Source organism: Sminthopsis crassicaudata, chromosome 1, assembly GCF_048593235.1.
Source record: "Sminthopsis crassicaudata isolate SCR6 chromosome 1, ASM4859323v1, whole genome shotgun sequence".
Lineage (NCBI taxonomy): Eukaryota > Metazoa > Chordata > Mammalia > Dasyuromorphia > Dasyuridae > Sminthopsis > Sminthopsis crassicaudata.
This window is the reverse complement of record NC_133617.1, coordinates 556997437-557024721: the sequence shown is the minus strand read 5'-3', so window position 1 is coordinate 557024721 and position 27285 is coordinate 556997437. Positions and strand designations below refer to the sequence as shown.

Genomic DNA, 27285 nt, shown 5'->3' with positions numbered 1-27285 from the left:
TGATGATAAATCTATGACACAGGAAAATATAAAATCTGCTTTCAGAATGGAAAAGTTGGCATTTTTAATTGCTAATTTGTTCAACTCAAGGAAGAGAAAACTAAAGTTAAAGAAACAAGGAGAAGAAATACTGAATAATTACGTATCACTTAATTTTTCTTCATATTCCTCTCCTTACCTATGCATCAAAGATTTTCCACAAGATGAACATTAATCAAAATTGTATAATTTTTAGCATAATGATGAACTTGTGATGAACACACTTTTCTTCTACAAGTTCCAAAGAAGAATAAAAGTTTATTAATTTGTAAAAAAAAAAAAAAAACAAAAGCCAGCATGGTATACTGGAAAGAACATTGGAGGTAAGATCAAAAAGCTTAGATACGGATTCCAACTCTCCTATTTATTACTTCTTAAGTGATTTAAGCTAAGTTACTTTTCAGGTCTTAGTTTCCTCATCTATAAAATAAAGTACTTGAACCACAGAATCTCTAAACTCTCTCTTCGACATATAAGTGTTATAATGCTTGCCTTTTCTCTCCTTCAACATTGCCTATAAAGGGGACAGACAATTTGCTGGCAATATGCCATACTCAGACCACTCAAGAAAGCTAAAATAGTTAAGAAAAAAAAATGTAAATTTATCTGCCATCAAGCAAATCAATACCTCAAGGTCAAGCAAAACTGGCATAACCCAAGAGGCATTTACAGCAGGATAAAAAATAATCTAAGGTATAGAATTTAATGTCCAACATTGGTTATGGAAATTGTAAAAAGATACAGGTTTCAATAAATTATTGGTACATAATGTCAAAGTCAGAAGTCCTACTATATAGAGACTGCTTATGTTTAAGAATTATAAAAATGCAAAATTGTGAGAGCTCAGCTAGCCAAGAAGATTACCAATCCAAATGTGATCTCTTCTGCAGTATATTTAGTTCCTTTTACTTTGACACACTCACTTGTGCTGGGTTTTTGTCCCCAAATCTAGTATAAAACTGCCACAATCTCAAATTTTTTTAAAAAGTCAATAGTATCTCAATAGTATCCCGCTCTATTCTCTAATTGCTTCAACTAAGGCTTGTTTGTTTAGAATCAAAATGTTATGTTTCTTTAGAAAACTTGGTAAAGTTGGTAAAAATCTGATTTTTATCTCCCTAAGAAACTTTCTCAAGATATAGGTTAGTAAAAGGAATTTTAATTATAACACTGAGCCAAAACTTCTCCAAAAAACAGATATGCAAGTCAAAGGGTTAGTAGCAGCAAGAGCTAAGGTGAATTACTACAAAAATAATGACTAAAAGTAAAACCCTCTTTTCAAAGGCTGAACATCACTGTCTGATGTTTTTGGTCCACACCTAATCAGAAAAGTCACAAAACACTTAAAAGTTAAAACGTGTTGTGTGGAGAAATGAACAAATTATTTATCATAAAGGTAGCAGGGAAGCATTGATTGGTTATAAATTACAGCTGTACCTCAAGGTTCTATCCTGGGTTCTCTTCTCTTCTCCTTTCTATACTAGTACACACGATAATTTTTATCAGATTCCTTGGATTTGGGAATTGATACATCTCTATGCTTATGATTCACGGATCTATTTATTCAGCCCTAACCTCTCTTTCGCACCTCCAATCTTGCATTTCCAGTTATCTATTAGACATCTCAAATTGGATGTTATCGTCATCCAGGTTCACAACCAAGATATCATCCTGGGCTCTCTATTCTCTCTCATTCTTTATGTCCAATATGTTGCCAAATTTTATGTTTTACCTTTGTAACATCTTTCAAAGAAATCCCTTCTCTCCTCTGATTGATACTATCCCCAACAGAGTACTGCAATAGTTTCTAGATGATCTCTCTCTGCCTCACATCTATTCCCAATCTAATACATCCTCTACTCAGCCACCAACATGATCTTTCTAAAGCACAGGTCTGACCACGTCAACCCTATTCAATAAACTCGAGAAGCACCCTATTAACTCTAAGATAAAATATAAAAACCTCTGTTTAGCTTTTAAAACCCTTCACAGCCTGACCCCTTCCTACCTTCCCAATATTCTTATACCTTACTCCTCTCCATGCATTCTAAAGATGCAATGACACTTACTCCTTGCTACCTTTTCAGATAAGACATCCCATCTCCCCATTCTATATTTTCAATGGACATCCCCATTCCTAGAATGTTATTTTTCTTTGTCTCTACCTCCTGGTTTCTTTTAAGTCAGCTAAAATTCTACCTTCTTCAAGACCTTTTCTATGTCCCCTTAATGTTAGTGACTTCTGAGATAACCTCCAATTTACTCTCTCTATATATCTATATATATATAGATATGGAGAAAGAGAAAGTTAAAAAAAAAAAAATACATAGCAATAGAGGGAGGGGAGGGAGAGAGGACAGATAGACAGACACATAAATAGATAACAGATATAATACATTTCATATACATAGTTGTCTCTATGTCATCTTTTCCACCATCACTCAAAATGTGAACTCCTTCCCTTTCTTTGCATCAGCTCTTAGCAAGATGCCAGGTAAAATAAAAACTGCTTAATAAAGATTATTGACTAACTGACAGCTGTGAAAATTAAAGATTTCTATATCTAAAAGCAAACACTATCTAGTTTGCTCACAATAATAACAAGCTTCCTTGATCTTGTTCTGAGAGAGGAATCTCTACCACCTGAAAGGGAGAAAAGGCAGAATAATTGATCTGAACTCTGTTAAATGGAATCTTAAAAACGGGCAAACACAAAGACACACACACACACACACACACACACACACACACACACACACACACACACACACACACACACACACACACACACACACACAACAAGATGTGCTGATATGGGTGATAGTTTAAGAAATATGAGAAATGAAGAATAGTAAATGATTTAAGTTTCTAATTTGTATACCTAAAATTTGCTTTATTTTACTCCATATATAAAAATGTATGAAAGATTTTATCTCATCATGCACTGCTACTATGACTCCTCATAAAATCCACAATAACAATTTATTCTTAAAAGAAATATCTCAACTGTTATTTATATGTTATCAGTTCATTTTATTCAAGCAACAAATTAATATTAACATTCTATCTATTCTGAATAGCTATCAAGAGAATCTGCAATTAATTTACTGAATCATAATTCTCATTGCTTGGTCTGATCTACTTGTAAAATCTCAAGTGCAGAATTTATTTTAATGTTGATTTCATTAATAAATATATACTATTGTCCTAGATGAAGAAGAAATTTAGCACTATACTTTTGAAATGATATCACTAATAATCTTTGTCAGACATTTAATTTAAAATGTCATAAGAAACAGTAGCATCTTTCCATATAATCTGATTAAATCTTCAGAATGGATATGTGAGAACTGAACAGCAAAAGCTGAAAAAAGTTTGATCAAATTCAGAATCATCTCTTTGGAAGGCTTAACAATTATAAGAAATTATAACTTGGTACTTTTAAATTTGATTGAAGGAATCCACTATTGCAAAGATTAACCATTGTTCCTAAAAAGAAATATATATGATACTTTAGCCATCTATTAAAAGTAACAAGTAATTGCTTCTTGGCCTATGAAAGGCTAAGATCAAGTGTAAGGGTAGCAACTAATATTTGTGATTCCTTTAGCACTTTTATATGAATCCATATAACATATATGACTTACTTTCATTAAAAGCATATTCAAATCCTTCAAGAGTATCAGGAAATTCAAGAGGTGGCTCATCTTTTTTCATCAGTTCATCCAAGTCTATTCTAGATAATAAATCTAAAAAAAAAAAAAGTGGCATGATTACAAACTGGTCATCATCATTCTATACAATAAAGGTGATATGTCATATGGCTAGCAATTATAAGAAAAATGTGCAAAAGAAAGATCCCTAATATTTACAAAAAACCCTACTGCTTCTAATCTATTTAGTTTTACATATGTTGACCAGTATTATTAAAGCATTATTTTTCTAAATGGACTATTACAAAACAGTACCACATACATACAATATGGAAACAACACAGTCACAGTTCCAGAGAAAACATCACTCAGATTTAAAATTATGTAATATTAATATACAAAATATATATAGATTTTTGCCTTTAGAGATAGTGATGTTATATTTGATAGACTCAGGAGACCTGGATTCAAGATATATCTTTGATACACACTGGATGTGTAACTTTGCAAGCCATTAAGATCTCAGCGCTCTTATGCAACTCTATAAAGATTACAAATTGCATATAGACTTGTCAATCTTCACTGACAAAAAAAATTCCTCACACAGATGAAATAACAGATTTGGATCACAAGTATTTTTGCCTCAAACTACAACTATCAATTTCTCAATTTCCTCTATAAAAATTGTCCTGGGAGGCCTCAATGACTTAAAATTAATGTGAAGGTCTCAATAGATGTGCCAAAGTGCAAATTTTGACAGCTTTTGTTACTGGGTATGGCTCTAAATAAAATCCCAGTGAGAGACTGCCATCTGAGGACAGTCTATCTAAGGGCAAAGAAACTCATTGCAAGTATGCTAAGCAAAAAGTTCTGGAATGATCCATAAAATAAAAGTTCAAAATATCTTCAGTCAATTTTTTCCCTCTTATCAAAGTAGTGGTAGAAAAGGGGGGAGGTAAGAGATAATCACACAGTTCTTTGATCTTCTATAAATATGGAAATAATTGTGGCATCAAAACAAAAAGCATCAATCAAACTTGAAAAAAAAATTTTAACTAAAATATACTGGACATGGCAAACACATAATAACATTAAAAAAAATTAGACTAGGAGAAGGATCATTTTGAAGTCATCTGATTGTACTAAGTCTATTGACTTATGAAATCAAGATTAACAGCAAATTAAGATACAATAGAAAATTAAATATAGAAAGCAATGAAAATGTCCTAATGACCTACATAAACACATAATTTATGCTAAACAAAATGAGAAATGATTAAATGAATAGACATTGGCATAGAGCCATGTAAAAGTGATCATAAAAATAAAGAGGTCAAAAAAATTTGAACTCGGCTAAGCAACATTTGATCTTCTTCCTAAGGAAAAATATGGTAACCAAAGACAGTACTAATTTAAAAATATAAATACAATTGTGAAACTTTAAGAATGAGAATGGTAGGGGACAACAAGAAGCAGAATCTTATAAAATTATGAGGAACATTCAAAAAATAAATGGGTTTAAAGAAAGCTTAGTTAGGGACCAATTTCTCCCAAAATTGTCTTTTTTAAAAATGAAAAAAAATGAAAGTAGAACTACAGATAAAAAATGGAAAATATCTATCAGCATATCTAAAACAAACTAATTTCTCCATCAAAGACACTGGAATTTCCACATTTTGATTCTAGTATTATAATCCCTGATGTGCCGCATATCTAAAACAAACTAATTTCTCCATCAAAGACATTGGAATTTCCACATTTGGATTCTAGTATAATAATCCCTGATGTGCCACATGAGAAAATATAAATAGAATTAAAGATTATAGAAAAAGAAATACCATTCAAACCAGGTCTTGTAAAAAGAGAAACTCTATACTGAAAGCCACACAATTTTAAATGTATTGAAAGATCAATGCACAAGTTAGGCAAGATATTGAAAAACAGAAAATAAAAATCACAGGCAATCTTCATTAAGAAAAAATACAACCAGGTGACATCAATAACCATACTTTATATGCCTACTGTTTCATTGTAAAGGGCTGAAACTATGAGTTGATGCACTGAGGTCAGACAACCAAGCACTTAAGGCTAATTACCAACTGGACAATACTCTATTAGCATATGCTTGGAAAGTGGCCCTTCTCACGATTCTGTGCTGGTTCAATTGTTTGGTGTATACAGAGAAGTGTAGGAGGGACTAGGGGGTGAAGTAAGACTAGCCAGAGTCACTTTTGGAGGTAGAGGAAGAGGAGAGGTTGTGAAGATCCTGCATCCATCCAATTCACTCCTACCTCTAAAGACCAAGAATAAAGACCAAGGTTTGCTGATCCTGACTATGGCTGATTTCTCAGCTATCCAGGGTGCTAACTCAGTCATTACCCTAAATTCACTGAAGAAGTACCCGGTGAACAAGAAATAGGGCGAGTATTTTAATAGACAAACAGGGAACTTACTTTGTTAAGGGCTAAACTAGTAATCTTTTCTAGCTGAAATGGGGAAGATATTAAGAAAAGATTCTTCCCCATCCCCAGCCCCACAGCCACACCCACCCCAAAGGGGCACTATAGAAAGCATACTTAAGTTGATCAAGGGACAAGGCTTATTTATAACTTGGTTGCAGATTGCTATAGACTTTTGGGCACATTAGAACACACATCCCCTTGGTTCTTAAAGGAAGAAAATATAGGGCCAGATAATTGGAAACTAGTAGATCAACTATGTGAATACTACAGTGATAAAGGTGCTGGTTCAATTTCCAAGGAAACATTCTATATACACAACATAATACAATTGACCTTAAAGAATCCTTCAAGTTATTTAAAAAAAAAAAAAAAAAAAAAAAAAAAAAAAATTTCAGAACAGCCAGATGAGGAAGTGAGAGGAAAAAGAGGACTACAAAGGACAGATTAATAGCAATATCACCAGAGGACACAAGGAGTTAAGTGAGGATGAAGGGCATGGTGAAGGGCATGGTAAAAGGCACAGTGATTATCCCTCTCACAAAGCAGCTTCAACCCCCCCTCCCCCAAACCAGAACTGGTTCTTGACAGGCACCTATCAACTTCACCTTCCAGGATGGAGGGAGGAGGAGGAGTGGGAGGGGCAGTGATACCACCAGCACCTCCCCCCCAGCAATCATCCCCTCCTAAGACTAGATTACAAAAGGCAGTACTTAAAGCCACAGAAGAAGGGCAGAATACAGTGGATTTGAGAATAGAAATGTATCTTGTGATTCAACACCTTGACTCTTCAGGTCAAAAAAGAAAATACACTCCTTTTGATATAAAAATCCTCAAAGACCTGAAAAAGGTTTGTACTCTTTATGGGGCTACATCAGCTTATGTTAGATGTTATTACAGAATTTGATTTATGAAGTCTTAACCCCGAGGGACTGGAAATCTATAGCAAAGACATGCTTAGAACTTAGACAAAACTTGTTGTGGCTCTCTGAATATAGTGAGCTCTGTAGGATACAAGCCCAACAAAATAGTCATAGTGGAGTTAATGCTCCAATCACATATGACCAACCTATGCTCACTATCCAACCTATGCTCACTATCTATATAAATGGCATACCATTAGAAGGATTGGTAAACACAAGTGCAGATCATACAGTCATTAGATGTGCCAACTGGCCCAGTCACTGGCCAAAGATTAAGGCAGGCACCTACATGTCTGGGGTAGGAGGATCAATAGCAGCTGAAGTTAGTGTTACCTCTTTGAGATGGATATTTGAGGGTGAAAAAGGAGTTTTTACTCCTTTTATAGTTGAAAAAATTCCCATCAATCTGTGGGGAAGAGATATTTTACAACAATTAGGATTAAAAATGAGTACTTCGGTTTTTTAGGCAGGACTGCTACTGAAGGCATGCCAACATTCTCACCTATTCCTATTCAATGGAAAACACCAGTGTGGATAGAACAGTGGCCCTTAGATATCAATAAAATTCAGGCCTTATTAGATATAATATATGAGCAACTTGACCAAGGACACTTATAATCTTCTCTAAGTCCTTGGAATTCCCCAGTATTTGTTGTAAGAAAGAAATCTGGAAAATGGAGGATGTTGTCTGATTTAAGAAAGGTAAAAGAACAGATGGAAACTATGGGAATTCTTCAACCTGAACTTCCATCTCCTACTCAATTGCCTAGAAAATGGCCTCTTTGGGTTATAGACATTAAGGATTGTTTCTATTCTATCCCTCTAGATAAGGAGAATATGAAAAAATTTGCCTTTTCAGTACCCAGTGTTAACTTAGCTGAGCCTTATAAAAGATATGAATGGGCAGTTTTGTCACAGGGAATGAAAAACAGCCCTACTATGTGTCAAATGTATGGTGCTGCTGCTCTTACTCCAGTAAGAAAAGCATTTCCAAAAGTAATGCTATTACATTACATGTATGATATATTGGGATGTGCACCTGAAGAACAAATGTTAGAAGAATGTCTACAAAAGACCATAGAAAAACTAAAGAACTACAAATTGCACATAGCTCCAGAAAAAAAAATTCAAAGACATGCTCCTTTTCAATATTTAGGATATGAAGCACTCTAAGGTGCTTACAGTATAAAAAAAAAAAATAAAAAAAAAAAAATAACCTTTCCTTAAGAACAGAGAAGCTAAACACCTTAAATGACTTTCAGAAATTGATAGGAGATATCCAATGGATGCCTCCAGTGTTAGGTTTGACTACCTATTAATTACAATCATTATATGACACTTTAAGGGGAGACAGTGCTTTAAACTCACCACACCAGCTTACAAAAGAAGCTCAAGAGGCTTTGAGAGAAGTTGAATTGGTTTTAACCAATATGGTTGAAAGAGTCACTCAAAAACCCTTGGAAATATCAGTTTTTGCTACACAAGAGGCACCCACAGCTGTCCTTCATCAAGGACACAGTGTGATAGAGTGGGTGAACCTCCCAGCACAACAAGAACAAAGCCTTATTCCTTACCCAGTGCTTGTGGCTAGAATTTTATTAAATGCCATTAAACAAGCAGTACAATTATCTGGGATAAGACCTGACAAGATATGCACCTTTTATACTAATGCACAAATTAATGTATGCTGTGAAACCATCCCAGAGTGGCAAATGTTATTGGCCATGGCTCCAAATTTTACACACAGGTCTCCATTAAAGATAACCAGACTGTTACATAATTGGCAACGGATTCTTGAAGAAAAGGTTTCTAAAGTTCCTCTTAAAGGACCAACTATCTTTACAGATGCATCCAAACATAATATTTGCGCTGTATACTCTCGTGACTTAACTTTTCAGTCCACTCAGTAGAATGACTTGTATGTAATCATTCTAGCTCTTACTTATTATCCAGGAGATATAAATATAATATCTGATTTGGCCTATTCAGTAGGTGTGGTACAAAGAATTGCCATAGCCCAAATAAAATTTGTAACCTCTAATATATATCAGCTCTTTAAGGAACTTCAAGAGCAAGTGAGAAAGCATCCAAGTAAGATTTATATCTTGCATGTTCACTCTCATAGTGGATTTCCAGGCCCTATTTTTGATGGTAATTCAAAGGCAGATAGTCTTCTAATCATGTTGGCCAATACTCCTTTGTAGCGAGCTGTCGTCTCCAGAAGCTGCTGGATTGCTCTCTGGGAAGAGATCTGCTGTGTCTACTCAAATCTCTCAGACAGATTCTTCTTCCTGTAGTGAACCGTTGTCTCCAGGTAGTTGCTGTTAACTCTTGTCTAGAGAAGTGACTTCCCTTCCTGCAGAGAGCTGCGTCAAGCCAGATATAGTGCAGAGTCTTCTCTTCTTTAACTCTTGTCCTTCTCCAGTCCAACCTGCTCTCCAGGCCCAATGTTGTGTCTTTTATCCTCCCAGAGAATGGGCGTGGGATAATGCAAGGGCTTCTGGGAAGAACCACTTCAGCCAATGAGCTTGCTCCTTCTATCAAGTCAACCTGAATTCTCACCTTGTCACTGTCCAGACAACTTGAGTTCTCACCTAGTAATCCTAACATCTCCCCCTTTCTTTTGATTTAGAACATAGGACAGTCATGACCTTGAAACATAAATCCATCAATATGGGAAGTATTACACATAATTACATAAATTACATAAGCACATAGTAACATAGTAACATAACACATGCTAGAAGTATATGACAAATAACAATCAAATAATCATAAATTGAAAATTTATAAATGTCCATAAGTCCATTGTCCATTAGTCTCATCTTGTGTGAGGAAGTCCAATGATTCCTGCTGGTTTTAAAGTTCTTTAACAGTCTTTTTATTAGCCATGCTCTTTCGGTGTAAGATGTTTCTTAGATCTTCTCCTTTATTTTGAGGTCTTTCTCTTTTTCTGTCTCTCTCTGATGGACAAGGCGAATATGACCGTTGACACCCATCTGATTCCTTCTCCTGCTGAAGAAATACAAGCAAACCCTCTCTCCCAGGCAGTTAATCTATCTAATTTCCTTCTATTTACCACTTTCTAAATCTCTTCACATCATCTGGCAATTATATTGGAGTTGTTTGCACTGGACACAGCCCTGTTGGTTTAAAAGGTCTGTATTCTCCCCAAGTGTAATCCATTTTTGCAATCTGATTGCTTTTTGGCTGACTGATTGGGTAATCCCTTTCTGCCATGTGATTGTTTTTCTTCTGGTTGATTAAATCAGAGTCCTGGCCTTCTAAAGGTTCTTTGGGTGTAACATCAGCTGCCATCATGCCCCGAGTCTTTTTTGCCTGGGGCCCTGGACCTGTCCCCTCATCCCATTTCCCTGAATTATTCTGCACTCTGATGCCCAATGGAATCCTCTGTTGCATTTTGGACATAGGGTTTTAGGTCTTCTCTCACCTTGTCTTCTCACTGTATCTCCATATCTACACTGAGCTCTTAGATGTCCAATTTTTCCACATTGAAAACATCGCCGAGTTTCTCTAGAAGTCCTTTGCCAGGAGGGACCCTGTCTTTCCACATTCATCATTGTCCGGGTGTAAAAAGCATTTGTTCCCACTGTAGCACAGCGTCTTATGATCTCCTCTAAAGGAGCATCTTTGTCTAATCCCCATATAATTCTTTTGCAAATCTCATTGGCATTTTCCTTAGCCAGATGTCTGGTCATTATTTCTGTAGCTGAATTTTCTCCAATAGTTCTTTTGACAGCAGTTTGCAAACGTCCCACAAAATCTGCAAAAGGTTCATTGGGACCTTGCTGTATTTTAGTGAAAGCCTCTCCGCGATCTTTCTGTCCAGGAAGGACACCCCAAGCTTTTATTGCAGCCTTAGCAATTTGTTCATATATTGTCATGGTATAATTAATCTGTTCCGAATTCTCTCCATACTGACCTTCACCAGCTAAGTGCTCAAAAGTGAATTGTGTGTTAACTCCTATTTCCAAATTGCATCTGACTTGAATTTTACATAATTCATGAAATTCCGCAAGCCATAATAAATTTTCTCCAGGTTCCAGGCATGTCCTTGCTATGAATTTCCAATCATTTGGGGTTAGGACTTCATAAGACAAACCATCTAGTAACATTTTGACATAAGCTGATGTAGCCCCATAAAGGGTACAACCTTTTTTCAAATCTTTAATTTTATTCAAATCTAAAGGTGCATATCTTCTCCTTTTTTGACCTACAGAGTCAATATTTTCAATCACAGGATATGCATGTATAAAATCACTTATATCCTGTCCTTCTTTCTTAGCTTTAACCAATGCTTTTTCTAATCTTGTCATAGGCTTAGGCTGCTTCACAGGCAATTCTGTTTGTGTTTCTGCCTCTTCCTCTCCTCCTTCTTGCTCCACCCCTAAAGGGTTAATTGAGGGAGGAGATGGGAGGTGCTCCTGTTGCTGTTGCTCAGAATTGTACTTAACTTCATTGTTATCTGATTCATCCTTTTCACCTAGTTTAGTTGACACCTCCCCATTTTGCTCCTTCATCTCTTCCTTTAGAATAACATTTTTTAAAGCCATTTGGATTAAATTGTACGTATGAATTGTATCTTTGGAAACTGAGTTTGGTCTGGAACCAAAGGGTAAAATGTCACAAAGGCAATTGTAGTGTTCACCTAATTGCTCTCAAGATTATGAAAAGAAAATCAACCAACTATAGAAGAAGATCCAGAGTTGTTAAGGAAGAAAGTGATTCTTTGAAAATTAAAACTGGACAAGGGGAAGTCAGTGAAATTATAAAAGACCAAGAAATAATAAAACAAAACATAATATAAAGAATAAAAAGATAGAATAGAATGTGAAATATCTCTAAAGAAAAACAAGAGATCTGGAGAATTAAAAAAAAAAAAAAAAAAAAGAATAATAATTGGGGGCAGCTAGGTGGCGAAGTGGATAGAGCACCAGTCCTGTAGTTAAGAGGACCTGAGTTCAAATTTGACCTCAGACATTTAACATATCCTAGCTGTATGATTCTGGGCAAGTCACTTAACCCCAATTGCCTCAGAAGAAAAAAATAATAATAATAATAATTGGATTGGGGGCAGCTAGGTGGCGCAGTAGATAGAGCACCAGCCCTGAATTCAGGAGGACCCAAGTTCAAATCTGGTCTCAGACATTAACACTTCCTAGCTGTGTGATCCTGGGCAAGTCACTTAACCCCAGCCTCAGAAAAAATATATATAAATAAATAAATGATGATAGTTAGTTTATCTGAAAGCTATGACTAAAAAAAAGAATCTTGATACAATAATACAAAAAATAACTAAGGGAAATTGTCCTTAAATGATAGAACGGAAAAAGTAGAAACAGGAAAAAAATCTACTGATCCTTCCCCTGAAAAGAAACCTACAAATAAAGTGTATAGGAACATCACTGCTAAATTTCAAAACCCTCAGATCAAAGAGAAAATTTTACAAGTAACAACAAGAAAAACTATTCAAATATACTGGAGCTACAATAAAAATACACAAGATTTATCAGTTAATTACAATAAAAGACTTCAGGTCCTGGAAGACTATATGTCGACAATCAAAAGAAACAGGTTTGCAGTTGAAAATATACCCAGCAAAATTAAGCATAATACTGAAAGAAAAAAAATGTCATTCAAAAAAATATCAGATTTTCAGAATTTTGTTGCAAACAAGCCTGAGCCCAATAGCAAATTTGGCATAAAGTTATGAACCAACATCAAAGACTAGTTTCAAGGGACTCAAAAAGGACAAACTGCTTTGTACATGTGTTAGGATTACTAGGTGAGAACTCAGGTTGTCTGGACAGTGACAAGGTGAGAACTCAGGTTGACTTGATAGAAGGAGCAAGCTCATTGGCTGAAGTGGTTCTTCCCAGAAGCCCTTGCATTATCCCACGCCCATTCTCTGGGAGGATAAAAGAGGCAACAGTGGGCCTGGAAAGTAGTCTGCCTGGAGAAGGATAAGAGCTGGAGGAGATTCAGAATCAGGATTCAAGGAGAAGTCTCTGCATTACATCAGGCCTGACGGGGCTCTCTGCAGGAAGAGAAGTCACTTCTCTGGACAAGAGTTAACAGCAACTGCCTGGAGACAACGGTTCACTACAGGAAGAAGAATCTGTCCAAGAGATTTGAGTTGACACAGCAGATCTCTTCCCAGAGAGCGATCCGACAGTTTCTGGAGACGACAACTCGCTACATACATGGAAATGTAAAACACATGTAAGATTGCCCTTAGTAACTGGGTACTCCAAAAAAAAATTGGGAAAGAAATAGAGTCTGAAATGACTCTAAAAAGCAAAACTGTGTAGGAAAAAGTTAAAAATAGTAATTATGCTATACAAGTGAAGTAGGTACAAGAACAAAAACCAACTCAGAGGAAATTAGATGAGGGAGGAGGGTCAGAAGTTCTGAAATTCTACTCACATAAGAAAAAATGGACAGTTCTCAATACAATGTCTTCTATTATTTATTATATGCTTTCTTGAAAATGGAAATTTATTGTTACATGTGTTGAATCCTATCTTATGCTCTGCGGTGAACATAACATTTTTTTCTAATTTTTTTTTAAAAATAGGATAATTAACCCTGTAAAATTGAGTATTTTTGGACACTTAACAAAATAGATAATTTTCAAACCTCTGATAAAAAGACCAAAGCTGAACAGGAGCTCAAATACAAACACACAACTCCAAGAAAACCTAGAAAGGTAAAGTTATTTGAACAATTAAAAAGAATTATGTGATGATCCAGGGCAAACTTTCTAATAAGGGAGAAAGAAATAAAGTCCCCTTTCAGAATCTTATTACCTTCAAAAGATATTGAGGTCATTAAATAAGAAAAGCAGAACCTGAGCATGGATTAGTTGTATTTTCAGAGTTTTATGAGGGAAAAGAGAAGGGAATCAAATCATCATTTAAGCACTGACTATGCACTAGGCTTTGCTACCTTTCTTTGTAAAAATAATTTCCTCAGGAAGTTCACAGTCTAATAGATAAAAAACATGTAAACAACTATGTACCCACAAGATATACATGGGATAAAATGGTACTAATTGCTGAAAGAATGCAATTAATAGTAAGGGAACCAGGAAAGACTTATTGCTTTTGTTTTGATTTGAAAAAAGCCAGGGAAATTAGCAGTTAAAAGATAAGGAGGATGAGAATTCCAGACACAGAGGACAAATAAATGAGAGTTGGCCGACAGTATGGAGAGCAATGTTACTGGCTTGGTGGGGGAGGGGAGAAGGACTAGCAAAAGCAATGCCAAAAAAAAAAAAAAAAAAAAAAAAAAAAATAGCATTTGAAACATTTTAAAAGCAGAGAAGACAACAGAATAGACTTGCGGAGGTACAAACAACATGGACAATTTTTAAACTGAATAAAATTTATTATGTGGTTTTTAAAAAAAAGTAAACAGTATGAAATGGAGACACAAGTTTTATATATAATCCACTATATGTTCTGCTATGTATAGATGGAAGTTTGCTTTTTTTGAAGGGCGGGAAATGTTAAGCTCTAAATAAAAAAACAGGGAGAGCATAAAATAATACAGTCAGCAGGATTTGAATAGAGTGGTGTTTCTAAATAGAGTAAACTACAGAGAAGATAAAGTTGTTGAGAAATAATAACAGGGAGAGAGTCTGCAAATGGTGCTCAGATAGTAGGTGCCTAACCAGTGTGTCAAGGATGAGAGGTGTATTCACCTAATGGAAAGAGTGGAGATACATTGAGATTTCAAGATAGAAGGCTATGAGATAAAGGCTATTTTGAAAAGCAATTTGTTAACAATATAATGGGATTTTACTAGGCAAAATGAAAGGGAAAGACCGCTTCCTTTAAAGATGAAACTCAGGTATCAATTTATGCACAAAGTCTTTCCTGTTCTTCCAAAATGCTAGGGCCTTTACTCCTACTTTATGCTTATGTTAATTTGAATTTCTGCTCCTGAAGGAAATAGATGGCTAAATGGCAAAAGTCTGTGTGTCATGTTCCTCTCCCAAGGCTGAGGATTATTCATTCATATACCTTCCTGCTCAACAAAGGTAGATTTCTTTCCCTTATCATGTTGAATTGACTGGGGATGGAGTATTACAGAGAAGGAGATGGGAGGAAAGCCTTGATCGTGGCCCTTGAAGTCAGCCTGAGCAGCCAGATGGTCAGAATTAGGTAGGAGAAACAAATTTTAAGGTAGTTTAGGTTTTAAGATTGGGTGGAATGTGGAGCTAGGGCATTATGTGGAATAGAGAGATAAGGTGAAGAACTTACAAGAATGTGTGAATTTTTTTTCTGAATTTTATTTTCATTATTTCTGTGTTTCCCCTATGACCTGTACAATATGTGCAGATCCATATGTACTTGACCCTTGGCCAGCTATATATGAAACCTGAAGGCCTGATTTTCTGTTTCCTAGAAATCAGGTGATTTCGGGGAAACAGAAACCTTCCAATTCCATTCCAATCTCTCCGGATAACACCAACCAATTAGATGCCTCCCCCTCCCCTTCTCAAAGTAATCTCTTGTGTGTATCTTTATTATTTCTTTAGCCCTGCTACCACAAGCTTTCTCTTTCCCTTATATCGAGATAGAATGGCTCATCCTCTGGAGGTATAATAAATGACCCTTTTGCTTTCTATTTTGAGTGATCTCTGAGTAGTCATTTTGGGTAAGGTATGTCCATATCAATAAAATCACAAATTCACTGAATATTATAGGCTTAAATTTCTTGATTACTTTTTATTTCAAAAATTACAATTGTCAAGATCTATTTTTCTAAATTTCCAATAGGACAGAAATTCCTTCAAGGATCTTAATTCCAAAGGACCCATGGTGGAAAATGCTATCCATTTACAGAAAGGGAATTGATGGAAGTCTGAATGCAGATTAAAACTTTTTTTCCACTTTCTTTTTCATGGAGTTTTTTTTGTGTTTTCTTTTGAAATATGGGTAATGTGGAAATGAGAGGTAATGAATATCATTTTGCTGAACTAAAAATGTTTACAATTGAATGTTTAAAAAAAATTAATTTAACTGTTAAGTATTTAACAAAATAAAACAAGTCTTCATTTTTTTAAGGAAGATATATCATCTATGAATGATAATAAACATGAATTATGAATTTTAAGGTTATTAAGACAAATATATACATGTGCATTTATGTACATAAATATACTGATCCTCAGAACAAAATCCTACAAAGTAATCATTATTATTATTCACATTTCATAGTTAGGAAAACTGAGACAAAAAGAGAGTAAGTATCTTTCCAGGATCACATAATAAGTGTCTAAGGTCAAATCTTCCTGACTCCAAATCCCAGTACTCTATCCAAGGCTCCATCTAGCTGCCTCCTATAAGTGATTAGGATAATGGTCAAACTAAGAGAAGGAAGAACGGTTTATGTAACTGAGCTAGTTAATAGATATGTCTTATACCACTACACACCTGTTAGATTGTCTAAGATGACAGGAAAAGATAATGACAAATGTTGAAGGGAATGTGGGAAAACTGGGACACTGATACATTGTTGATGGAACTGTAAACAGATCCAACCATTCTGGAGAACAGTTTGGAACTATGCTGAAAAAGTTATCAAACTGTGCATACCCTTTGATCCAGCAGTGTTTTTACTGGAAGTATATCCCAAAGAGATCCTAAAGGAAGGAAAGGGACCCACATGTACAAAAATGTGTAATATTCTTCTCTAAAATGTAATCTTCTCTTGTTGGGGTTTTCTTGGGGGTCTCTGGAGGCAGCCTTAGTTTTAGTTCAGTAATCACCCCAAATGAAGCCAGGGATTAAGGTCCAAATCATTTATTGTCTCTTTCCAAGTCTTATCTCCTTTCCTATGGCCCAGTTAACTTTCTTAGAGGCCTTCTATAGTCTTGGTTCCTGCCTGCCTTCTCTGGCTTCTGAATCTCCCCAACTGAATCCTGGCTGAGGCTCCTAGTTTACATATGCTCTCTTAAATGTGTGAATCTTGTAGAACTGTAGTAAGTACTAAGTACATGTACTGAATTAGAGAACTGTTAAGTTAAGAACTGCTAAACTAGATCAATTCCACTGACTTAGCACCTTGTTTCAAGTTCTGGCCCATAACAAAAATGTTTGTGGCAGCCCTTTTTGTAATGATAAGAAACTGGAAACTGAGTGGATGCCCATCAATTGGAGAATGGCTGAATAAATTGTAGTATATGAATGCTATGCAATATTATTGTTCTGTAAGAAAGGACCAGCAGGATGATTTCAGAGAACTTTAGAGAGACCTACATGAACTTTGAAGTTAAGTGAAATGAGCAGAACCAAGAGATCATTATATACAGCAACAAGAAGATTATATAATGATCAATTCTGATGGACATGGCTCTCTTCAACACTGAGATAATTTCCCCTAATTGACCCACCTTAGTTTCCATTTCTTGGTGTTTATTGTTGTGCCAGATGAGAATTTCTGGTTTTAATCCCATATCTGCTGCTAATTAATCATTTGATCTTACACAATTTACCTAATTTTCTCTAATATGGAGATTAAATAATTATATCAAATGATTATAGAATTATACATCTAGAGAGGGAAGGATTGCCAGGAACCATTATTTTAGAGATGAGTCAATTGAGGCTCAGAGTGGATGAATGACTTGCCCTTGGTTACACAAGTAGTAAGTATCAGAGCCAGATTTGAACCTACTGACTCCTCATCCAGTGACCTTGCCTCCTACTTTGATCATTCCTAAAAGAGGAAATGGATTTATTCAGTAAAGAAAAAGGATGAGGAAAAACATTCCAGGGATAGAGAATATCATAAATAACAATACAGATATGATAAAGGCCAAAACTTATTTGGGGAAAAGAATTTTTCTAAACCACATAGTACACACTAAGTAGTCACCATATGAATGTCAGTCAGCTAGAACTGAAAACCAGCATCAGACAGGGAAAGCAGAGGCATCCTGAATGCCTGGCAAGAAAAAATGCTGGGGCCTTGCCAGCAAAGCAAATGACGCCAACTCAGCCAAACCAGATAGCAGCTCCGTGGTAGGACCTTTAATCTTCAAAGAGTAAGCTAGTAAATATAATAAACAAAATAATAAATCAAGTCCAATTCCTGAGATATAGATGCTCACTCAGAAAATTTGCTTGGCTCCAGCATACTCTATACATATAGAGACAGGGAGAGCAAAGGGCTTATTCCTCCAAAAAGATCAGGGTGTGTAGAAAATGACCAAAAGCCTTAGAAGCCACCAATAATACAGTAACCAATGTGAGTAGGTCAACACTTGAACTGGAATACTCCAGTTTTCCAAAGTTTCTACTATTCTATATTCCCTAAGATACCTAAGGGATCTAGAATATCTAAGGCTTTGAAACTCGTAAGCAAATGATGTAGAAGGACTGAAAAGGGGAAGGACAGGAAATTGCTGACACAGAAGTCAGCAGAAAAATTCATAGCACACAGGATAAAAACAAAGGCAGACCACCCCACTCAAAAGGAAAGCAGGGGAGAGAGACTGATACCACAATGCCCCCAATTCAAGAACAATCACCACAATATGTAATTGTAGATCCAGAGATACCCAAAAAAATCCGTTCTAGAAAATATTATTATAATAACTACAACAAAGATTCAAGGGAGGAATTTTCTACTGAGACTATGAATATTTAGGAAACAAGAAGCAAGATTTTTTTTAAGAAACAAAAGTTTTAGAGCAAACAACTGGAAAAAGAATAGATTAAAACAGAAAATGATAAACCTCATCCGAGTAACAAACTCCCTGAAAATGAGAAAAGACCAAAGAGAAAGCAATGGTTCTATGAAACAATAAGAAAGATTCAAATCAAATCAAGAAGCAGGGCATAAGAGAGAAGAGAGAAAATAAAAGGTAAATGCTATCTAAAGCAACTGATCTAAAAATCGGATCAAGGAGAAACAATCATTAGATTTTCTGAAATCCTAGACACTCTATTTCAAGAAATCATAAAAGAAAATTGCCCAAATCTTCTTTAATTAGAAGTAAAAGCAAAGATGGAAAAATCTGCAGATCAACTCTTATATATAATACAAAAGGGATAGTGTCAGAAATGTTATATCCAAAATTCAGAGTTTCTATGTAAAACAAATATATATATATATATATATTGCAAGAAGCCATGAGAAAAGAAGTTCAAGTATCAAATCAAGATCACCCAAGACCTAGCAGCTTCAACTTTCAATGAGAGGAAAACTTGGAACACTATATTACAAAACACAAAATATATATGGACTGACCAGCCAGAAAAAAACAGTCTACAAAGCTGAATATAATCCTATAGGGTGAAAAATGAAGCTTTATTGCACAGCCTTTGATCCATCAGTGTCTCTACTGGATCTGTATGTCAAACAGATCATAAAAAAAGAAAAGAACTCACATGTGCAAAAATGTTTAGAGCTGCCCTTTTTGTAGTGGCAAGGAACTGGAAACTGAGTAGATGCCCATCAATTGGGGAATGGCTGAATAAGTTATGATATATGAATGTAATGGAATATTATCACTCTATAAAAAGCAATCACCAAGATGATTTCAGAAAGGCCTGGAGAGACTTACATGAACTGATGCTAAATGGAGTAGAACCAAGAGAACATTTTATACAGCAATAAGATGATGATGTGATGATCAACTGTGATGGACTAGGTTCTTTTCAACAGTGAGATGAATCAGGTCAATTCCAATAAACTTGTGATAGAAAAAGCATCTTCATTCAGAGAGAAGACTGAGGGGAGTTACATGGAATACAAGATAATATTTTCACCTTTTTTGTTGTATGCATGGTTGTGTTTTTTTCTCATTTTTTTTTTCTTTTTGATAGATTTTTCTAGTAAAGCATGATAAATGTGGAAATAAATTTAGAAGAATTACACATGTTTAACTATATCAGATTACTTACAGTCTAGGGGAAGAGGGAAAGGAAGGAAAGATTTTTTTTTTATTATATATTTTTTTAATAATATTATCCCTTGTATTCATCTCTCCAAACCATCCCCCCCTCCCTCCACTCCCCCCCCCCCCCGATGACAGGCAATCCCATACATTTTACATGTGTTACAATACAACCTAGACACAATACATGCGTGTAAACACCACCCTCCTGCCGCACAACAAGCATTAGATTCCGAAGGTACATGTAACCTGGGCAGACAGACATCAGTGCTAACAATTTACATTCACTTCCCAGTGTTCCCTCTCCGGGCGTAGTCATTTCTGTCCATCACCGATCAACTGGAAGTGAGTTGGATCCTCTCCATGTTGAAGATCTCCACCTCCCTCAGAATACATCCTCATACAGTATTGTTGTTGAAGTGTATAGTGATCTTCTGGTTCTGCTCATTTCACTCAGCATCAGTTGATGCAAGTCTCTCCAAGCCCCTCTGCACTCCTCCCGCTGGTCATCTCCCACAGAGCAACAATATTCCATAAGCTTCATATACCACAATCTACCCAACCATTCTCCAACTGATGGACAGCCATTCATCCTCCAGTTTCCAGCCACAACAAAAAGAGCTGCCACAAACATCCTGGCACACACAGGTCTCCCTCCGCTCAGAAGGAAAGATTTTAATGGAAGACAGAAGCATTCCTGATAAAAAGGCCAAAACTAAGTAGGTTTCTGTGAAATGCAAACACTGAAAAGTGGAGAAAAATTTGCAAAGGTAAACTTAGTTGAGCAATTATGAGGGCTATAAAGTGATCAAAGACTAACATTCTAATAAGGGAAAAGAAATTAATTCCCTCCTCAAAACTTTAATGTTTTCATAAGAAGCTAAATGGCAAGGTCAAAATGATGAACCCAGACTCAGGAAATCTTGAGTTCAAATGCTGCCTCAGAAACTTCCTAAGTATGTAACCTGGGCAAGTCAAATTTAACTGTTTACCTCAGTTTCCTAAAAGGAAATCATAATAGTACCTCCCAGGATTGCTATAAGGATAAATTTAGATAATATTTTTAAATGCTTTACAAATCTTAAAGGACTATACCTATGCTCTATTTTTATAATAATTTTACTATTATTAATTCAAAACTTAATGAGATAGTTAAATAGGAAAAGCTAAAAACCCAAGGGTGAATTGGTTCTAAGAGTTTTAACAGGAATGAGAAAGGATTGTAAGTAGAATACACTAACATAAAAAGGAGATAGCTTTTCTCATAATTGGAGTACATGAAACAAATATTATGAAAATATTAATGGGATTGGAAGAAGTGGGTAGCAGATGAACCTCACTCTTAACTGAATTGGACCAGGAAAATAAAATAGTGACTACAATGATGAAAATAGAAAAAAATAATGAAATGAAGTTGAACATGTCAGAATAATCAGTATCAGCCCCAAAGAAGAAAGATTTGCTGAAACTTCATTTGGGTAGAAAGGTGGGAGAAAACCCACCTAGCTGTTGTCTGGTGGTATGGCTAAATAAGTTTAGTCAGTTGTTTTGTTTTGTTTTTTAATATGCTAGAATAAAAAAAGTCATTGGTAAGAGAAAGGGAAATAGTATATTTAAAAATCAATGAAAACGCACTATTAAAACTTTTTAAAAGAAGGATGATTTATAAGAAAAAAAAAACTTTTATATGAAGAAGAGCTGTTTCTAATCCCTCTCCCACATGACCACCATTTCCTTAAATAAAAGTAATAGAGGTTAGTGAGATAAGGTTCCTCACTCTAAGGAGAAGGTGGAACACAAAATCTCTAAATTAATATCTATGACCTCAGGCCCTGAATCTGAAGTTCTACTCATGCCAACTTTGCTGCTTAGACTAATCTAACCTACATGTAAATATATATATATATACATATATATATATATAATTTACATGTCTTCCTATACCCTTCTAATATAAAGGAATATATGCCCAAGTTTCTGTGCACAAATCAAAAAATCCTGTGGTGAGAATAATTTAATGCAAGGTTTTGTCTGTGTTTTGTAAAACCTTATAACTAAAAAAGAAACCTGTGTGTTTTTTCCTTGTAAGCAGAACAATAATAATAATAAAAGCCAACATTGTATAGTGCTTACATTGCCCCAAGCACTGTGCTAACAAGTACTTTACAATTATTATCCTCTTTGATCCTTATAAGAACTCTAGAAGATACTATAATTGTCCCCATTTTATAGATGAGGAAACTGAGGCAAACAGTACATAAGTGATTTGCCCAGAGTCTAAAATCTAGTAAGTACGCTCTTCCTGACTCTAAGCCCAGGGCTCAGTGCACTATAATGCTATCTGGCTACCCAAAAGAACAGAACCAACACTTTTCAATAGCGTGCAATCCCTAACCTCTCAGTGAATCTAACCACTTATATACTTGAATACTCATTAAAACATAACACATACACAAAAATTCACACAAATCCAAGTAACAGAAAAAGTTCTAGGCCAGTCAACAAATTAAAGTCCCAACTCTATCCCAAACTTCTGGGCAAATAATTTTGTTCTGGGTCAAAACTCTGTACTTAAAACAAAGATTCTTACAAGATGTTAAATCAGTGGAACTGAAAAGACAATGGTTATCTAGTTTAGCATGATGATTAATAGTTCTCTAGTTCAGTAAATGTACTTAGTACTTAATATAGTTTCACAAGATTCACACCTATGATAATGTAATTAGAATAGAGCATATAAAGCTGGGACAAACTCAGCCAGAGTCAGGGCTGGAGAAGTCAAGAGGACTGGAGGTAGGAGCTTAAGTTCTGGAGCCAAGGAGAGACAGATTCATTCCATCTTCATCAGCCTCATGGTGGCTGGCCTGTCTTCCTGCTCCCCCAGCTAAAACCAAGGCCCATCTGAAGGGCCTGAAGAAAGCTAAGAAGGCCCTAGGCAAGGAAACTAGATTGTAAAGGAGATAATAGAGGCTTTGGACTTTTAACACCTGGCTATTCTTGTGGTAATTACTTGACTGAAACAAAGGCTGGTCCAGAGACCTTCAGAAAACCAACCAGAACACTATATAACTTAACCTCTCTGGGGACTCAAGTCTTCTCATTCTTAAAAGAAAGAGTATTAGACTATATGATCTCTAAGTTCTTTCCAACTACATGACTCTAAAACCTATGAAAATAAAAGTAGAAAGTAGAAAGATGAGGAAGGGGGGGAAATATGTGTGTGCACACATATACAAGTACACGTGTGTATATACACACTCTATAGAGGCATAAATGTCTGTGCATGAATATATATACATATAAGACATAAATGTGTGTGTACACACACATACAATGCCTTCCCTTTTTTGATTTTAGGACTTTTTTTTCTATTTTTATGCATATTAATTTAAGCAATCATCACCAAACATATTCATTACTGCAGAAAGAAAAGCAGAGCACAGTTCAGGTTAAAGAGGATGGTAGAGATCTCTGGATAATCATGTTTTAAAATAACATTGCAAAGATCATCTCAAGCCCCATAACATTGCAAAGTCTCCTAAAAAAGATGTGTAGGCACTCAAAGGGATTTGGCCTAACCTTTCAGATGGAAAAGAAAAAATGAATTATGAATATACATTGCTTATATTATAACATACATTTAAGCCTTATAGATTGGAGTTTACCCATATATACAGAATCTCTATGTGTATGAAAGAGAAAGAGAGATATAGAGAGACAAAGAGAAACAGACAGAGATTATATAATACCTATAGACTAGGAGTTGAGTCCAGAATTAAATGAGAAGGAAGACACAAGATCCCTCCCCACCAAGATTTTCATATAATGCATCTTTTTAATATAAAATTTTACCAAAATATAGAATACAGCACTTTGAAGAAATAACAATGAATATCAAACAAAGAGCTAGGTGGCGTAGGTAATAGTTTGCCAACATAAAACCAGTAAAGTTATGTTATCAATGAAGAAGAGAAATAAAAGAAGTCATCAAGAAATCATATAGGGACAGCTAGGTGGCGCAGTGGATAGAGCACCAGCCCTGAATTCAGGAGGACCCGAGTTCAAATCTGGTCTCAGACACTTAACACTTCCTAACTGTGTGACCCTGGGCAAGTCACTTAACCCCAGCCTCAAAAAAAAAAAAAAAAGAAAAAGAAAAAAGAAATCATATAAAAAGAAGAGAAGATAAGCTAACAACAGAGCCAGAATGCCCCGGTAAACTGAAGATGTCAGGGAAAAAATGAGGAATACAACTAGTATGCCTGGTGGACACCTTGTTTTGAACTATAGACAAAAGTAGCAAAGGATCAGCAGAAATAATTATGTTGCATTTTAAATTATTAAAGAAAACTTCCCAACAGATGTGATATTATATCTATTTAAATATTTTCATTTCCAAGAAAATTTCACTACAACAAAACAATCTGGAAATTAAATAGCACTAAGGCCTACTTATATCACTCACTGATCAAAGATCTGCCCCTGTGTCCAAGTCCAAACATCTCAGACTGGCTTTCTACAAGCTCCCTCCAAATCCACTTGCTCAGTTCCCGTAACATACATACCACACAGTCAAGCAAGACGCATTATACTGTCACTTAAAATACATCCAGTTGACCTTAGTATATTCTCTTCCGGATCTCTACCTATTAGCATCCTGTATATCCTTCTTTATCATTTTCAGTTCAAAATAACATAACTACTGTCAAATCTTTCAAATGAAAATGTTCCTTTACCTGATCTCAGAATATTTTATACTTCCTCTTCAGTGCTGTGATTTGTATTAGATTTATCTACATATATGAGACAGCAAGGTGTAATAACAGAAATGTTGCTCTATCTAATGTCAGATACTATTACATATATATATATATGTGTGTGTGTGTGTACATATATATATATATGTACACACACATATATATTATCCTAAGAATACAAAGGCAAAAAGTGCAAATATGAGTTTGAAATCAAACTCTGCTGTTTATTATCTGTGAGACTGTGTAAAAATTCTTGACTTCAGTTTTCTAATACACAAAACAATGCACTAAGTGATATTTGAGGCTGAACTTTAAATCTATTAATCTATGATTTTTTTATCATACTCCTCCTGTCTTACCTTCATTTCTCTTTCCATATTGGAAAGACCCATCCAGGCCATTCAAAGATTCAACTGTTCAACCAGTTTATATGAGATGTGAATCAATAACTTTATTCCTTCTAAAACTAAAGACTATCAGACCTTACTATGGCCTTGCAGGTACTCTAAATTTGATCTCCTGAGAGAAACCAAAGATCAATCATGTCATCTACCCTACAGAACTCTCAGCACTTCTGAGTCTTTCTACCCATCTTGTAGTTGAACTTTCTTCTATATGTTTTTTTTCTCCAACTGCTTCTCCAATAAAAATGTTTTCCCTGAGTTTTCTCAACTATATTTTTCTATTTATATTTCCAGAATTTAGTATAGTCTTTAACACACAGTAAGAGCTTAATGAATTCTTTGTCATTCATTCACTCAACCATCATCCACATTGGATGGTACGATCCTTTGGGGCAAAAGACAATGTTATATCTGTATTTGTTACTCCCTCAGATCCTAACACTGAACATTATATGTAGGAGAAGATTAATAAATGTTTGTTGATGAATGAATGTTGTTCACCATAAAGGAATTTTATCTACAATATACTTCATCCCAGTAATTAAACTAAACTAAAAACGTTAAATATGATTAAACATCCTAAGTAAAATGACTGCAGTCTAAGGTAAGCTGACATCCACCAAATATCTAGCCTATAGTCTCATGGAGAAAAGATTAGTAAACTTTTTTAGTCAATTATGTATTTTTCTGTCACAAATAACTGCCACAGGAGCAGCTAGGTGGCGCAGTGGATAGAGCACCAGCCTTGAATTCAGGAGGACCCGAGTTCAAATTTGATTTCAGACACTTAACACTTCCTAGCTGTGTGACCCTGGGTAAGTCACTTAACCCCAGCCTAAAAAAAATAAAAAAAAAAAAAAAAAATAACTGCCACACACAAGGCAGCTTGTGACAGGCAATTCAAACCAGCATCACAAAATTAACCTCCATCTCCCTTCAGACGCTAAATAAAGCATTGTAGGATTCTGAACCCAAGAGTAACTTTTTTTTTGAACGGACATTAGTATCTAGTTATAAAAATTGATTAGTTTCTTTTCACTTGGCATCCAAGAAGTCTGGTTCCCAGAAGAAAAGTAAAAAGATGAAGTAAGAACCTTAAAACAAACAAACAAAAAAATGCACATAGCACATATATGACTGTGGGGAAAGGGAATATAGCCAATCCCCACGCTAATCAAATCCAAACTATCTAAGAGTAATGTTAAAGGTATAGACAAACAGCTACTACTAATGCTAAGTCTTACCAAAGAGGAAATTGAGACATTCCCTTACCCCTGAGAGTAGCCTACCAAGGATCACATAAAAGGGCTCATTCAACCAAATCACATAATTTCAATAGAATGTCAAAGCTGGACAAATCCTTTGAGATCATCTTGCTCAATATCCTCATTGTACTCAGGAAGAAACTGAGATTCAGAGTAAGAGGAATGAGAGACCAGTTCTCTTGATTTCCAGGGCAATGTTCTTTTAGCCAAGTTGTTCACATTTATGCTTCCTCAAAGGCAGAAGACACCAGCATTTTCAGAGCAAAATCAACACAGCATTCTATCTGAACAAAAGCTATTGATTCAGAGGGAAAAAAATCTTTTCAATAAGTATCCTTGATTAACTATGCTATTTTTTGTTTTAAGAAACAGCCCTATGATGGGAGAATGGAAATTGATAGCTGTAATGTTCTTCTCTAAAGTGTAATGTTCTCTGGGAGCAGGTTTCTTGGGGGGCTTCTGGAGGCAACCTTCCTTTCAGTTCAATAATCAATCACAAGGGCAGCCAGGGATTAAAGTCCAAATCCTTTATTGTCTCCTTCAAAGCCTTGTCTCCTTCAATTGGGGTTCGACTAGCTTTTCTGGAGGTCTTCCAGATCTTGGTTTCAGTGTTCTCCCCAGGACAGCCTGCCACCACTTCTCTGTCTTCCTTAGTTCTGCCCAATTGCCTTCTCTGGTTTCTGAATCTGCTCAACTGAATCCTGGCTGAGGCTCTGAGATCTTCTAGTGGGCTTCTCCTTTCTGACCCTGAGAGCTCCTCCTCATATGTTCCACATTGTCTCCTCAATTCCACTTAGTTATTAGCACTTTGTAAGAATCCTAACAGATAGCAAGATTTAAAAATAGAACAT

At 35.5% G+C, this 27285-nt stretch overlaps 1 protein-coding gene across 12 annotated transcripts in view; it reads right to left on the bottom strand.

Moving 5' to 3' along the window:
• ARB2A (ARB2 cotranscriptional regulator A) overlaps window positions 1-27285 on the bottom strand; it is a 575039-nt gene that overhangs the window by 498555 nt on the left and 49199 nt on the right. For all 12 annotated transcript variants that reach the window (XM_074282097.1, XM_074282092.1, XM_074282101.1 and 9 more), the window contains exon 3: window positions 3687-3788. In XM_074282097.1, the coding sequence (XP_074138198.1) occupies window positions 3687-3788 (102 nt within the window). The remainder of the gene's footprint in view (window positions 1-3686; window positions 3789-27285) is intronic.